Source organism: Eulemur rufifrons, chromosome 30 (assembly GCF_041146395.1).
Source record: "Eulemur rufifrons isolate Redbay chromosome 30, OSU_ERuf_1, whole genome shotgun sequence".
Lineage (NCBI taxonomy): Eukaryota > Metazoa > Chordata > Mammalia > Primates > Lemuridae > Eulemur > Eulemur rufifrons.
Window position 1 is genome coordinate 127,234,252 of NC_091012.1, and position 13,331 is coordinate 127,247,582.

Here is a 13,331-nt window from a genome sequence, read left to right on the forward strand (position 1 = left end):
TTTAAAAATTTACTGAAACAAATGAAAATGAAAACATAACATAACAAAATCTATGGGTTACAACAAAAGCAGTACTAGGCAAGAAGCTTATAGTAAGAAGTACCTATATCATATTTCAGAAAAACAACCTAGGTATTCAAGGAACCAGAAAAGCAAGAACAAACCTAAATTAGTAGAAAAAAATGTGAAGATTAAAGCAGAACTAAACAAAATAGATTAAAAAATAAAGGAGGTCAACAAAAGTTGGTTTTTTGAAAGGATAAACAAAATCAACAAACCATTAGATATACTAAAAAGAGAGATGACATAAATGAATAAAATCTAGAAATAAAAATGAGACATTACAACTGATGTCACAAAAATACAAAGGACTACTAGGGACTATTAAAAACAACTATATCCCAATAAATTGGAAAACCTAGAGAAAATGGGTAAATTCCTGGATACACATAACCTATCAAGATTGAACCAAGAAGAAATAGAAAATCTGAACAACCAATGAGTAATGAGATTGAATCAGTAATTCAAAGTCTCCCAACAAAGAAAAGTCCAGGACCAGATGGCTTCATTGCTGAATTCTACCAAACTCTAAAAGAAGAATCGCACCAATTCTTTTCAAACTATTCCAAAAAATGAAGAAGAAGGAATTCTTCTAAACTCATTCTATAAGGCCAACATTACCTTGATACCAAAACCAGACAAGAACATAACAACAAAAACAAAAAACTATAGGCCAACATCCCTGATGAACATGGAGGTAAAAATCCTCAACAAAACACTAGCAAACTAAATCCAACAGCACATCAAAAAGATTATATCCTATGAGCAAGTGGGATTTATCCCAGAGATATAAGGATGGTTCAACATACACAAATTAATAAATATGATATATGAAGGCCAAAAAACAAATGAACATCTCCATAGACACAACAAAAACATTTGATAAAATTCAACATACCTTCATGATAAAAACTCCTAACAAATTAGGTATAGAAGGGACATAATACAATAAAGCCCATATATGACAAACCCACAGCTAACATCATACTAAATGCAGAAACTAAGAACTGGAACAAGACAAAGATTCCCACTTTTACCACTCTTATTCACCATAGTACTGGAGGGTCCTAGCCAGAGCAATCAGGCAAGAGAAAGAAATAAAGGGCATCTAAATTGCAAAGGAGGAAATAAAATTGTCCCTGTTTGAAGACAGCATGATCTTATATATAGAAAAGCCTAAAGACTCTATCAAAACACCTATTAGAACTGATAAACAAATTCAGTAAATTTGCAGGATACAATATTAATATACAAAATCATTAGCATTCCTGTACATGAACAACAAACCACCTGAAAAAGAAATCAACAAGGCAATCCCATGTACAACAGATACAAAAAAATTTCCTAGGAATAAATTTAACTAAGGAGGTGAAAGACCTCTACAAGGAAAACTACAAAACACTGATGAGAGAAATTAAAGAGGATACAAAAAAAAATGGAAAGAATTCCCATGTTCATGGAATGGAAAAATTAATATTGGTAAAATGACCACACTGTCCAAAGCAATCTACAGATTCAATGCAATCCCTATCAAAATACCAATGATATTCTTCACAGAAATAGAAAAAAACAATCCTAAAATTTGTATGGAACCACATAAGATCCCAAATAGCCAAGGCAATCCTGAGCAAAAAGAACAAAGCTGGAGGCATCACACTACTGGACATCAAATTATACTACAAAGCTATCATAACCAAAACATCATGGCACTGGTATAAAAACAGACACATAGACCAATGGAATAGAATAGAGAACCCAGAAATATATCCATGTGTTTGCAGCCAACTGATTTTTAACAAAGGCACCAAGAACATACATTGGGGAAAGGACAGTCTGTTCAATAAATGGTGCTGGGAAAACTGGATATCCATATGCAGAAGAATGAAACTAGACCCCTGTCTCTCATCATACACAAAAATCAACTTAAAATGGATTAAAAAGTTAAATTTAAGACTCACAACAATAAAACTACTTGAAGAAAACATATGGGTAACACTTTAGGACACTGTCTGGGCAAAGATTTTATGGCCCAGATTTTGAAAGCACAGAGAACAACAACAACAAAAAATAGATAAGTGGGATTGTATCAAACTACTAACAAAAAGCTCTGTACAGCAAAGGGAAAAATTAGAGTGAAGAGACAACTTGTTGCATCAGAGAAAATATTTTCAAACTATTTATCTGACAAGGGCTTAATATCTAGAATACAAGGAACTCAAAAAACTCAATAGCAAAAAACTCCCAAATAATTCCATTAAAAAGTGACAAAAGGACATTAACAGACATTTCTCAAAAGACATACAAATGACCAACCAGTATATAAAAAAATGCTCAACATCACTAATCACTAGGGAAATGCAAATCAAAACCACAATGAGATATCATCTCATCCCAGTTAGAATGGCTATTACCAAAAAGACAAAAAAAAAAAAATGTAAGGATGCACAGAAAGGAAACTCTTATACACTGTAGATGGGAATGTAAATTAGTACAACCATTATGGAAAACAGTATGGAGGTTCTTCAAAAAACAAAAATTAGAACTATCATATTATCCAGCAATCTCACTACTGGATACATACCCAAAGGAAAGGGAATCAGTATGTCTAAGAGACATCTGTGCTCCTATATATTTTGCAGCACTATTCATAATAGCCAAGATATGAAATCAAAGTAAGTATCCATGAAAAGTTGAATGGATAAAGAAAATATGGTTAAACAATGGAATACTATTCAGCCATAAAAAGTAATGAAATCCTGTCATTCATGGCAACATGGATGAGCCTGGAAGACATTAAATGAAGTCAGGCACAGAAAGATAAACACTGCATGCTCTCACTCATATGTAGAAGCTAACAGTTAAGCTCAAAGAGAGTAGAATGATGGCTACTAGAGGCTTGAAAGTGTACTAGTGAGCTGGGAGTTGGGAGAGCTTTGGGAGAGGGTGGTTAATGGATACAAAATTACAGCTATATGGGAAGAATAACTTCTAGTGTTCTATAGCACTATAGGGTGACTACAGTTAACAATAATTTACTATATAATTTCCAATAGCTAGAAGAGAGGATTTTGAATATTCCCAACACAAAGAAACAGTGACTGTTTAAGGTGATAGATATGCTAATTACCTTGATTTGATCATTACACATTGTATACATGTATTGAACTATCACTCTGTATCCCATAAATATGTACAATTATTACGTACCAATTTAAAAAAAGCTTAAAGATCATACTGAATGAAAAAAAAACTTTGCTTACTTCTTCTCCTTCTTTTAAGCATTTATACATTTCTTTTCGCCTAAGATGTTTATAAAAAGATATCAAGTATCTATAGGCTATCTAAATTTTCTAAAATTTAAACAGCATTCTATTGTATTAGTAGAGATATGATTTATGGAACATGATGGCACTAGATGCTTTAAACTGTAGTCTGAAGGGACTAACAATTTATAGCTATTCAGGTAAGAACCTAGTAAACATTTTTTTAAATAAAGTAATCAGTTATTAATCAATGACTTCATTTGGTGACTATAATTACTTTTTAAATCAAACATTTATTAAATACTTCAACATAAGTAGAAAATAGCCAGAAAGTTCTGGGACATAGAAAAACAAGAGTTGATACACATTACTGCCTATCCATTAATAGGTAGTCCATAAGTACTTGTGGAGTGAAAAAGAATAAAAAGTTCATATTATCTCATGGTGCAGGAGTAGGGATAGCAAAGAAGGTAGACCTCTATACTGCAGGTTTATGATATAATAGGGGAGAAAAGCAAAGGTCCAAATACCTTCAATATAAGACAGTTTAAAATAAGTGCCACCAGAATAATGTAATTGAGGAGTTATGCTAAAAGTACCATTATTTATTCTTTTGATAAAAAAACACATGTAAAGAGAATAACACAAAGTAAGACAAGTAGTCAGATTCTTTAGGATAATTTTGGGTAAAACTTCTCATTCATAATTATTAGCAAAGAGCAGTAAGGAAATAAGACATGTATGAGAAGGTATGTGATGACTGATCTTTTGGGACCAAAGCAGGGAGGCATATGGCCATGGTGGATAATTGAAGGGGTAGGTGGAAAGGGCTAGTTAAAAACAACATTCCTTCCGCTCAGCTCCCATTGATCAAGTCTGTAGTAACTAGCAGGAATCCTGTCCTTCCCCAAAGTATAAAGCTCCTCACTGAAAATGATTAATTTGAAGACTGGAAAGGGAGGAGCAGAGACTTCCAATTAAATCAATTCATTCTTGCAATAGGACCATAGGCTTTACTACTTTAACTTTAGGCAACTTTATTTGCAAGTCTTTCAGATATACTGTATCAATTTTAAGTATTTGTGACTGGGTTACTTTCTTGGTCATTCATGGAAAAACAAGGATCGAAGATTAAAAAAAAAAACCCTAGGTACATGGAAACTCTAGGTCTTTTTTGCCTTACAGACAGTATGTTTGTCCTATTTAAAATCTACTTCCACTCAAGTGCCAAATTAATTTTTCAGTTTTTTAAAAAAATACAAAAACTGAGATGAGATTTTCTCCAGAAAACTCTATCTAATTTTTTTTAATTTCTGGCTAATAAGGAGATAATTTTATTTTAAGGAAGTCATGTTAAAAGTATTCATTAAAAAAAGAAAAAAAACCACTTGAATTTTTCCAATTTGGCAACATCTAACATACAAGAAGTACATGTGATGCTAAAAAGATTTTCATAAATCATTATGAGCTGAAATGTTACCTACTGTTCTTATCTTTGGAAAATCTAGAATAATTTTAACTTCATGCCTCATATCGTTGCGATCCCACTTTGAAGCACATGAAGGACACAGATCAATTATAAAGATTCAAAAGCTATCAAGTAATTCTCACAACCCAAAAGCCTATTAAAGGAAATTGAGAGTCCCATGCCAGACATACATCCTATGTAAACATAAGAGAAGAACTCTTACCATAAGTTGGGGTGCTTTCTCGTCTTCCTTGACTACTTGATCTTCCTTTTTCATATTCATAGCAATATAAGACAGTATCTTCTTCAACAATATTAAACCTCTTTCGATATTCCTGATCCAGAAATGAATTTGGTGACTCAGATCCCTTATGCACTGGCTTGCCTACCATATGTCCTCTGAGGTCTTCACAAGGAAGGTTTCCTTTTTCATCTCTAACAAAGGGTTAGAGTAAAGGAGAAGGATATAGGAAAGTGTTAGGATGGTAAAATGGTAGAGGGTCAAAAATACTATTAACATTCTTTCCATACAATGTATGTTCTAATCTTTCTAAACTTTCTTCGAGGTTTGTAGGGCAATTTTTAATTATTCCTATTTTGCCAAAAAGCAAAAATGACTTGTCTCAACGTCATACAGCTAACAACTGACAGAGCTGGAAAGGAGCCATGGATCTTCTAACTTCTGCTCTAGTCTACTTTTCATTGTACCAGGTCATACAAAGAAAATTATCTCATCATAAAAGTTGCTTTTAGTGTTCAAGACAGTAGGTATAATAACAATGTTAACCACATATCTTTTTTTCTACCAGTTTATCTAATTGATTCTCAGTAAAAATTTGTATTGCTTAAAAACAAAGATGTGTTTAAGAACTACTATAAAGGGCACTGTGGCCTTAGGAACCAAATTAGCACTATATAAACTATTATTGTAAGAATTTCAAACAGCACATTATTAATTTAAAATAAATCTTAATGAAAATAGTTATTCTCAGTATTCAAACTCTATGTGTCTCATTTAAGAGCAAAAAGATACATTCATAGAACTCATTTTAAAGTAATATATCAAACTCTCATTACACAACATTTCTTGTGGCGAGAAGGTAAAGAAATTGTATAAAATATGGAGTTTAAGAATGAAATTTAAGGTGATGGCAAGTTGATTTTTTCTTCTGTAGGCTTTTAAAGAGAAAAATCTCTAAAAATTTATGATATCCCCCAAATCTATTACTCACAAATAGGTGATTGGGTCCATGAATGATATTTTGACAGAAATAGTCCTTTTAGAATTGGTTACATTGAACCCTATTTATTCTATGAAATGTTTCACTGATTAGCTATGAAATTTTTGTTAGAAGAGCTTGTCTTCTAGAACTGACTATAAATGTAAATGCAATTTCTTCACTTGTGGATCATTAGTTATATTTCTTCCAAGTACTTATTTCCAGTTACCCTAAACAGTGCCATGAATAAATGCTTTCAAACGAGAAAAAATTTAATTTTATGTTGAGTAATAAGACTAAAACAATCTTACATTTATAAACTGAATTATAAGACAGATAAACAGAACAAATTTTTAATTGCATCCTATTACGTATTGTAAAATGGTGATGAGCTTATAAAAGTGATGTCAATTCCAAAATATGAGTTTTAGTCCAGCAAAAACCTGTATTTCTGTGTCTGTGTGCAAAAGTTTAGGTTTTTTCCAAATGTAGAGAACTATATTCCCAGTATTTGAAATATGTATAAAGTAGTAAATAACATTCTCAAGACTAACTGAATCGGCCAAGTTGTCTTTATCTATTTAACTCATCACAAGGTAAGGTTGCCATTTGCATTGCCATTTACTCTTTTATTTTCTAATATAAAAGTACTGCTTATTACCAAGATATAACTATGTAGCCAGTTATTAGGCAACATGAAGGAAATAAATATAAAACTAAGCCAGAATTTTATTTTCAGTGAGCTGAAAACTTCCTGAACAAATTGGTACTTTTTGTTAGCCCACTATCAAAAAGAAATTGACACTGCAATTAGCTTGGAAACAACCCTAACAAATTCGTGGCACTGGAGTAAGGTCATGCCTGTTTGTAAACGGGCAGACTTCTCTATGAAGCCTGTGACATGAATGTTAACGTAGCTGAGATCAGACAGTGATTTAGCCGTATTAATATGCCATGCTATGTTCATATGGACGTTTCTTGGGGCAGTAAATTGGAAGGGCTGGTATTTGCTACTCTGTAATAATATGAAGGAGGAGCCTTATATCAGCAGGGCAGATTTGTTAAACATGTCTATACTGAACATATTAAAATATGATATTTCGAATTGAGGCAAGTACAAAGCAAAAATAAACTTTTCAATAGAATGAAGTGATACAAGTATTACGTGCATAAATGTGTGTGTATGTGTATGTTTATGTACGTACTGACGAGTCCCTCAAGAACTCAATGTATTAATTCATTCTGCTGTAAAGATTTTTTAATCTTTCTTAGTGTTAAACATATATACACATATATAATAAATCTATACATTTGCTCTAGAAAGGATTTAAGGAAACATTAAAAGAGCATCACTTTAGTGAACTTAGTGTATTTAATGGCACACAGTAGAGTTAATAAGAGAAATTAGTGCTTAAACTTCATAGTTCGAAGACCTACAAATTCTTCATTTTTCTCACAGGAAAAGAAATTTGGTTAAGTATAAAAATGTACTATTAATACATATTATGATAATGAAACTGTGTAGTCATAGACATATAACACAATACCAACCAAATTTCACTCACTTTACATACATGTGTTGTGCTTTATTAGAGGAAAAGAAACTTTTGTAATCACTTTTGTTTTCTGGAATAAGTGTGTTCGAAGAATTGTAATCACATAAAAAATTTCTGCCTAACTTGACAACTAGTCCTACCATTTTTAAGTCTTTGTATTTTTTTAAGATGAAAAAGCTTTTTATTATTTACAATTCAAATTAAACATATAATTTATGTATGTTCACATACCATCAAAATGTCTAATCCTGCATAAAGTTTTTTTTTTTAATGTGGGGAAAAAAGAAATGTTCAGCAGAGTTAAATTAGGTGAACCACATTCATCCTCAAAATGAGAAAATGGAAAAAAGTGTCAAGGCTGTATCTATAAAAAGAATGACAACTGTAAACGGTTTTATGACTATAACTTCAAGTCCAACCAGAAAATACAGATAATTTGAATAAGGCTGTGGTACAAAGGGGCTTTGATGCATAGATTATTCTGACTGCTATATCAAAAGATTATATGACTGGGTAACTAATAATTTGATTCAAAATGTATTTAGAATATTCTGATAAATTATATACTGACCAACTAAGAATCAATTACAGTGAGATAGTAAACACTAATTATGAATTTTACTGAAAAATTTGAAGCTTTCAAGCAATACTGACAAAAAAAGGACCAACATGTTGACATTTCAACCTCTCACATAATCTAGTATTTTTAAATAGCATGTTCAAGCTTTTTATTGCCTTCAATATACTGCCTTAATAATATCTTCTCCATGCTCTGAGGACAGAACTTTGTCCTCTTTAAGTGTACTCTTCTGTACTCTTTTACTCTTTTGTCCTCTTAAATGTATTTTAAGTACTTTTTGTCTAGGAGACACTTTATAACAAGTTCCTCCCCACCCAAAAGAAAAGAACATTAAAAAACTACAGAGATTTGATAAAATAATCTTTTGATATTTATCTGTACATGTAGCTGTCTCAAGAATAAGCCCTCTTAAAATAATCATTTGAACCGAAATAAAAATCTTTCAAATTAAAACAAAAAAAACCATAAAAGAGTTGCTTCCTATTTGGAACACACACATTTTCATTGCTCCTCACGCAAGAGTTTTCAGAAGGTCTGACACTGTCTTAATGAAATTAAAATGCAACTTACGTTTTAATAGGATTTTGGATGGATTTGTACATCTAATTGTAAACTGAACATAAAACTGTAAATTATATATTAGAAAGATTTATGAAATTCCAGCTTAGTAAATTATATCTTATAAACCATGTTCCCATAGCTGCATTTAATTCTCAAAAATAAGAACTAAAATATACATAAAACTGACTATAGCTTTATTACATCTTAGATGACAACCTAGCATTTATAGATATGCCATGTTGCCATGTAGCCATGTAGCATTTAGATCACATAATGTCAGTAACCATCACATATAATAGAATATATACTTCTGAAACACGAGGTATACTAAAGAATAATGAAAATTAATTAATGCAAGGAATTCAGTTCTTTCATATACTGAAGAAACTTAATTATGGCTTGAAAACAAGAGATATTAAATTACTGTTTTTGAATGACTGCAGAATTAATTTAAAAACTGAATCAAATTCTTTGTGATTGGTATTAATTATCCCCATTTAGTGCTGGCCCTTTTCCATAATTTTTGTATTTCACGAGGCTGGATATCACAATGCCTTTGGGCAGAACGCATTATGGCATAAAGCTGTATTCTTCCACACCTGCCAGGAATTTCAAATAATTTGGAAATGAAATAGAGATATAGCCTCAAGAAATCCAGAAAATAGACTTTAAAGACAATTCATTCCCTTGTAAACTCCCTCTACTTCCTAAAAGAAACATTAATGAACTAATGAAGGAAAAATTCTAGATACAGAAGTATTAGGGGGAAAATAATCTCCCTTCTCCTCATCATCTATAAGTATCTTACTCATCACCTACATTTAAGAAAGCATAAAAGTTATCTATAACTTCCTCTTTTTTTTTTTAAAGTACATGAAATGTTTTGAAATAACCTGAGATTTCCTGAGGATTCTTAGCTAAAAAGCCTTACTTATTCTTTACTTATTAAAATAATCCTAGTTGTTATTTAATATTACCTTCCTATTCTTTTGTATTACATGAGATAATGGGTGTAAGATACTTAATGTACAGTACGTGTTTAATACAAATTAGTTATTATTATTAACCAAAGCGTATTCTCTATAATGGGAATAATTTCCCAGAACTGAGAAAATATTCAAGATGGTCCTTGAGAATCAGCTTCACAGTTTACATACTGTTAGGTTAGTCTTTGGCTAAAAGCTGCCTGGAACAACATGATGGTTAGTTTTATACCTGGGAATATATGGTTCTGCAGGAGGAGGGGGAATGTAGAGATCTTGGAGGGCAGAACTGTCTCTCTTGGTGGGTGTACTGATGGTGCTGGAAGGTGTGGCAACGCTGCTTGTGGGACTTCTAGGTATAAGAGGCTGGTTAAAATGAAAAAGAAAATACATACGCACACAAACAACACAAACAACAACAACAACAATGACACATAGTTATCATTTTAAAATTATCTATTTCTGAAAAGTTTTTGAACTTGGCTGAAATCAAGAAGCATGTCATTTAGTATGTGGATATTCCTTTGAGTCTCCAAAACCAAATGATGTATTACATTAGAGGTTTCCACTTAGTTCCCAACTTACCTTATTCTTTGGTCTAACCACCTGAAAGCTATTTATAAGGCAAAAATACCATGCAGTGTTTCATAATGGGAAGATTTATTGCACAGTCAGAAACTTATTTAAATTAAATTAACTTTGTCAGAATCCCACCTTTGAAAGAAAGATAATGAAGAGTAACTCTCAAATTAGCTCACTCACATCCTGACTGCAATATGAGAAAACTATTTCAGATCTTCTCCCCAAAAACACAAACCATACTCCTAGATTAGTAAAATGTTACAGATTCTCAGAAAAGGTTACAAAAATCGGAGTATAAAAGGCCAATATGAGAGAGTATTTTCTAGGAAAATGTACTTTTTTTCTGTCAATACAAATAGTTAACTGTCTTAAAGCCATTTTGTGGTACAACTTCAAAAGTATGGTAATTAATGTAACACAATCATTTCAGCTTTCATAGGCACACCACACATTTATCTATAGTTTAAAATAATCTTTTGTTGCATATCTATAGTTCTCATTTTCATGGCTGTATCTAAATATTAAATAGGAGGGGTTTTTAAAAGTTAATGTATATATTGAATTAAGCAGTACATCAGGATGCAGTAACTTAAGAGCACTCCCAATTCCAAGCTGCATAGCACTTGAAAATAATCTAGTAGTTTAAGAAATTATTCTAAAGTGAAATAAAATTCACAAATTTTTATCTTTATCTTACAGATCTTATTGATTAGCTATGCATACAATTAACATACTTAAAATAAGAACTTTAGTGCAATTGCAAACACAAAAATAATGATCACAAAATGAACTGCATCTTCACATGATGAGATGTTATTTTAGCCAATAAGAAAACACTTTTAGCATATTTATATAGACCCACAGTTCTGTTACTTTAATACGCATTGCTGGACACTCAAAAATGGCATATTACAACTATTTTATATTGTGACAATACTTTTGTACAGATAAACAAAATTTGTTCAAAAAGCCAAGCATAAATACAATGGAAAGTACAATTTAGGTCACAGGGGTAGGCTACATAATTTAGGACTCAATTCACGGTTTTGACTTTCCTTGTTACACAGCTCACCTTAATAGCTTGAAATCGTACAACCTGCCAAAATGACGGTTAAGTTTTAATCTATGTGAAATAGAAATTAAAGAAAGAGAGAGAAGGGGAAAGGGATTGATAATGTATTTGGGGTCTTTACAATATTCCATCTTATATGATTTTAAAAAAGGTCAGAAGTTTTACATGCTAATTGAGGAATTTTAAGATATAATGAAAGTATGTAGTAAAGACTATTATGTTTAACTATGCTAATTTTGGGATAGTGTCCAGTTAAACTATGCCTGTCTTTTAGGAACAAAACTCTTGGGAATGGGAAATCCTGAGATTATATAGGCAAAGAGGAGTCACCTGTACTGAGGAACACCATGAAGCCTGAGAAAATAAAGAACTGTTTTCTTTCTAAGGATGTATTTCATGCTTCTACAACAGATTCTTGATTGATAGATTCAATGATACATATATATAGTCACTGTGATGTGACTCTTTATAATTGTTTTCCTCTCTGACAGGACATCTTGGTTTTAAATACAGATGACACTAAACAATAAGTGTGATAAAAATTTCATCACAATATAAATGTAATAAAGAAAACATTAATTGAACAGCATATTATTTTCCAATTCTTTTAGACAGATAGATACATCATGAAAGAAAAACTAATATCCGGTATGCTTTTTAAATGCTCTAATTGCTTTCTTACTTTAAAATATCCTAACACTGCAAATTAAGTTAAAACCAAGTTCTAAAAACATAAGCTTTTAAACATAATCTAACTTCAAATTTATTGTCTTTCCTCTCTTTTAGGGTCACTATTTCTATTTTGAGGACTTCTCTCCTTTACTTTTATTATCTATAGAACTAAAGATAATTTTTCCTGGTTAATACCTACCCCTTTCCTTCCTAAATAAAAAAGAAGGAAGGAGAAAGAAGTAGTAGCAGTCAATAGTTACAAGTATATTTTAAATATACCTTAAGTGTGAGGTAAAGGATCAAGAGGATATTTTATTCTGTCTGGACTATTACTAGGATTGTCTACCTATGGTACTTTTACTTTTCCCTTTCCAGGAAATTTAAATATTAGCCACATCAACTTCCTTCAAATTGCTATTTCTCTAGGTTTCTATTTTTATGGGAGTTGCTATTAATGTCATCACTTAATGTAATTAAATTAGTACATACACAGAAGAACAAGACTCTTAAATATGCTCAAATAGATAACGGGTTCGATTTTGCCAAGCTGGTTCAATTAATTGAACTGGTTGAAGAAAAATAATTTAATCTTTCAGAGAAAAAAGGAATTAGTCAATCCTGTTGTTTAACTCAAGTGGCTTATTATTTTATTGACCAGTAAATCATAGAAAATATTTCAACTGGTTTATCATGCAGATAGTATCTGGCTTATCAGTATGCCTTGTACAAAGTAAAGCTCATTGTAAATATTCAATATATTCAGTATATTTGTCTACTAGTTGTGCAATTTTTATCAAGCTAATCCAAGCTAAAAAACATTCTTTTTGAGAATCATAATAAAAAACAACTAAGACATTTAGCAATGAAAAAATAAAATTCAGTGAAGTAGAAGCTTCATGGGAAAATGAAAATAGTTACTTAACCCAAAAGGAGGTCTCTGTGAAAATTTAGAATTATCACCTCTTAAAAAATTTTCTAACTTTGGACAAGAATTGAAAGAATGAAAAATTAAATAACTAAAAGAATGAAAAACGCATTAAGTAACACTAGAAAGATAGGTAAAATTTGACTAAATCAAGCACAGAATGATACAATTAGTTAAAATTATCAGAAAGAAATTCCTAACTGTAACAAGTGACATTAAAAATACACCTACCACCAATAGCCACTTAACTTTGTGAAAATACACAAAAAGTAACAAATTTAGCTTCTCTCAACTCAAAAAACAACAGTTCAATTCAAATTCAAATTTTAATAAGCATAATTCTTAGAATGAAAAAAAAATCTAATTATGAGAGTATAATAATGCAAAAA

General features: G+C 31.2%; 1 protein-coding gene across 4 annotated transcripts in view; it reads right to left on the bottom strand.

Annotated features, from left to right (window-relative positions):
- CNKSR2 (connector enhancer of kinase suppressor of Ras 2) overlaps nucleotides 1–13,331 on the bottom strand; it is a 268,798-nt gene that overhangs the window by 106,913 nt on the left and 148,554 nt on the right. For all 4 annotated transcript variants that reach the window (XM_069463485.1, XM_069463484.1, XM_069463483.1 and 1 more), the window contains 2 exons: nucleotides 9,924–10,057; nucleotides 5,015–5,226 (listed from right to left, as the gene is read on the bottom strand). In XM_069463485.1, coding sequence (XP_069319586.1) covers nucleotides 5,015–5,226; nucleotides 9,924–10,057 — 346 coding nt within the window. The remainder of the gene's footprint in view (nucleotides 1–5,014; nucleotides 5,227–9,923; nucleotides 10,058–13,331) is intronic.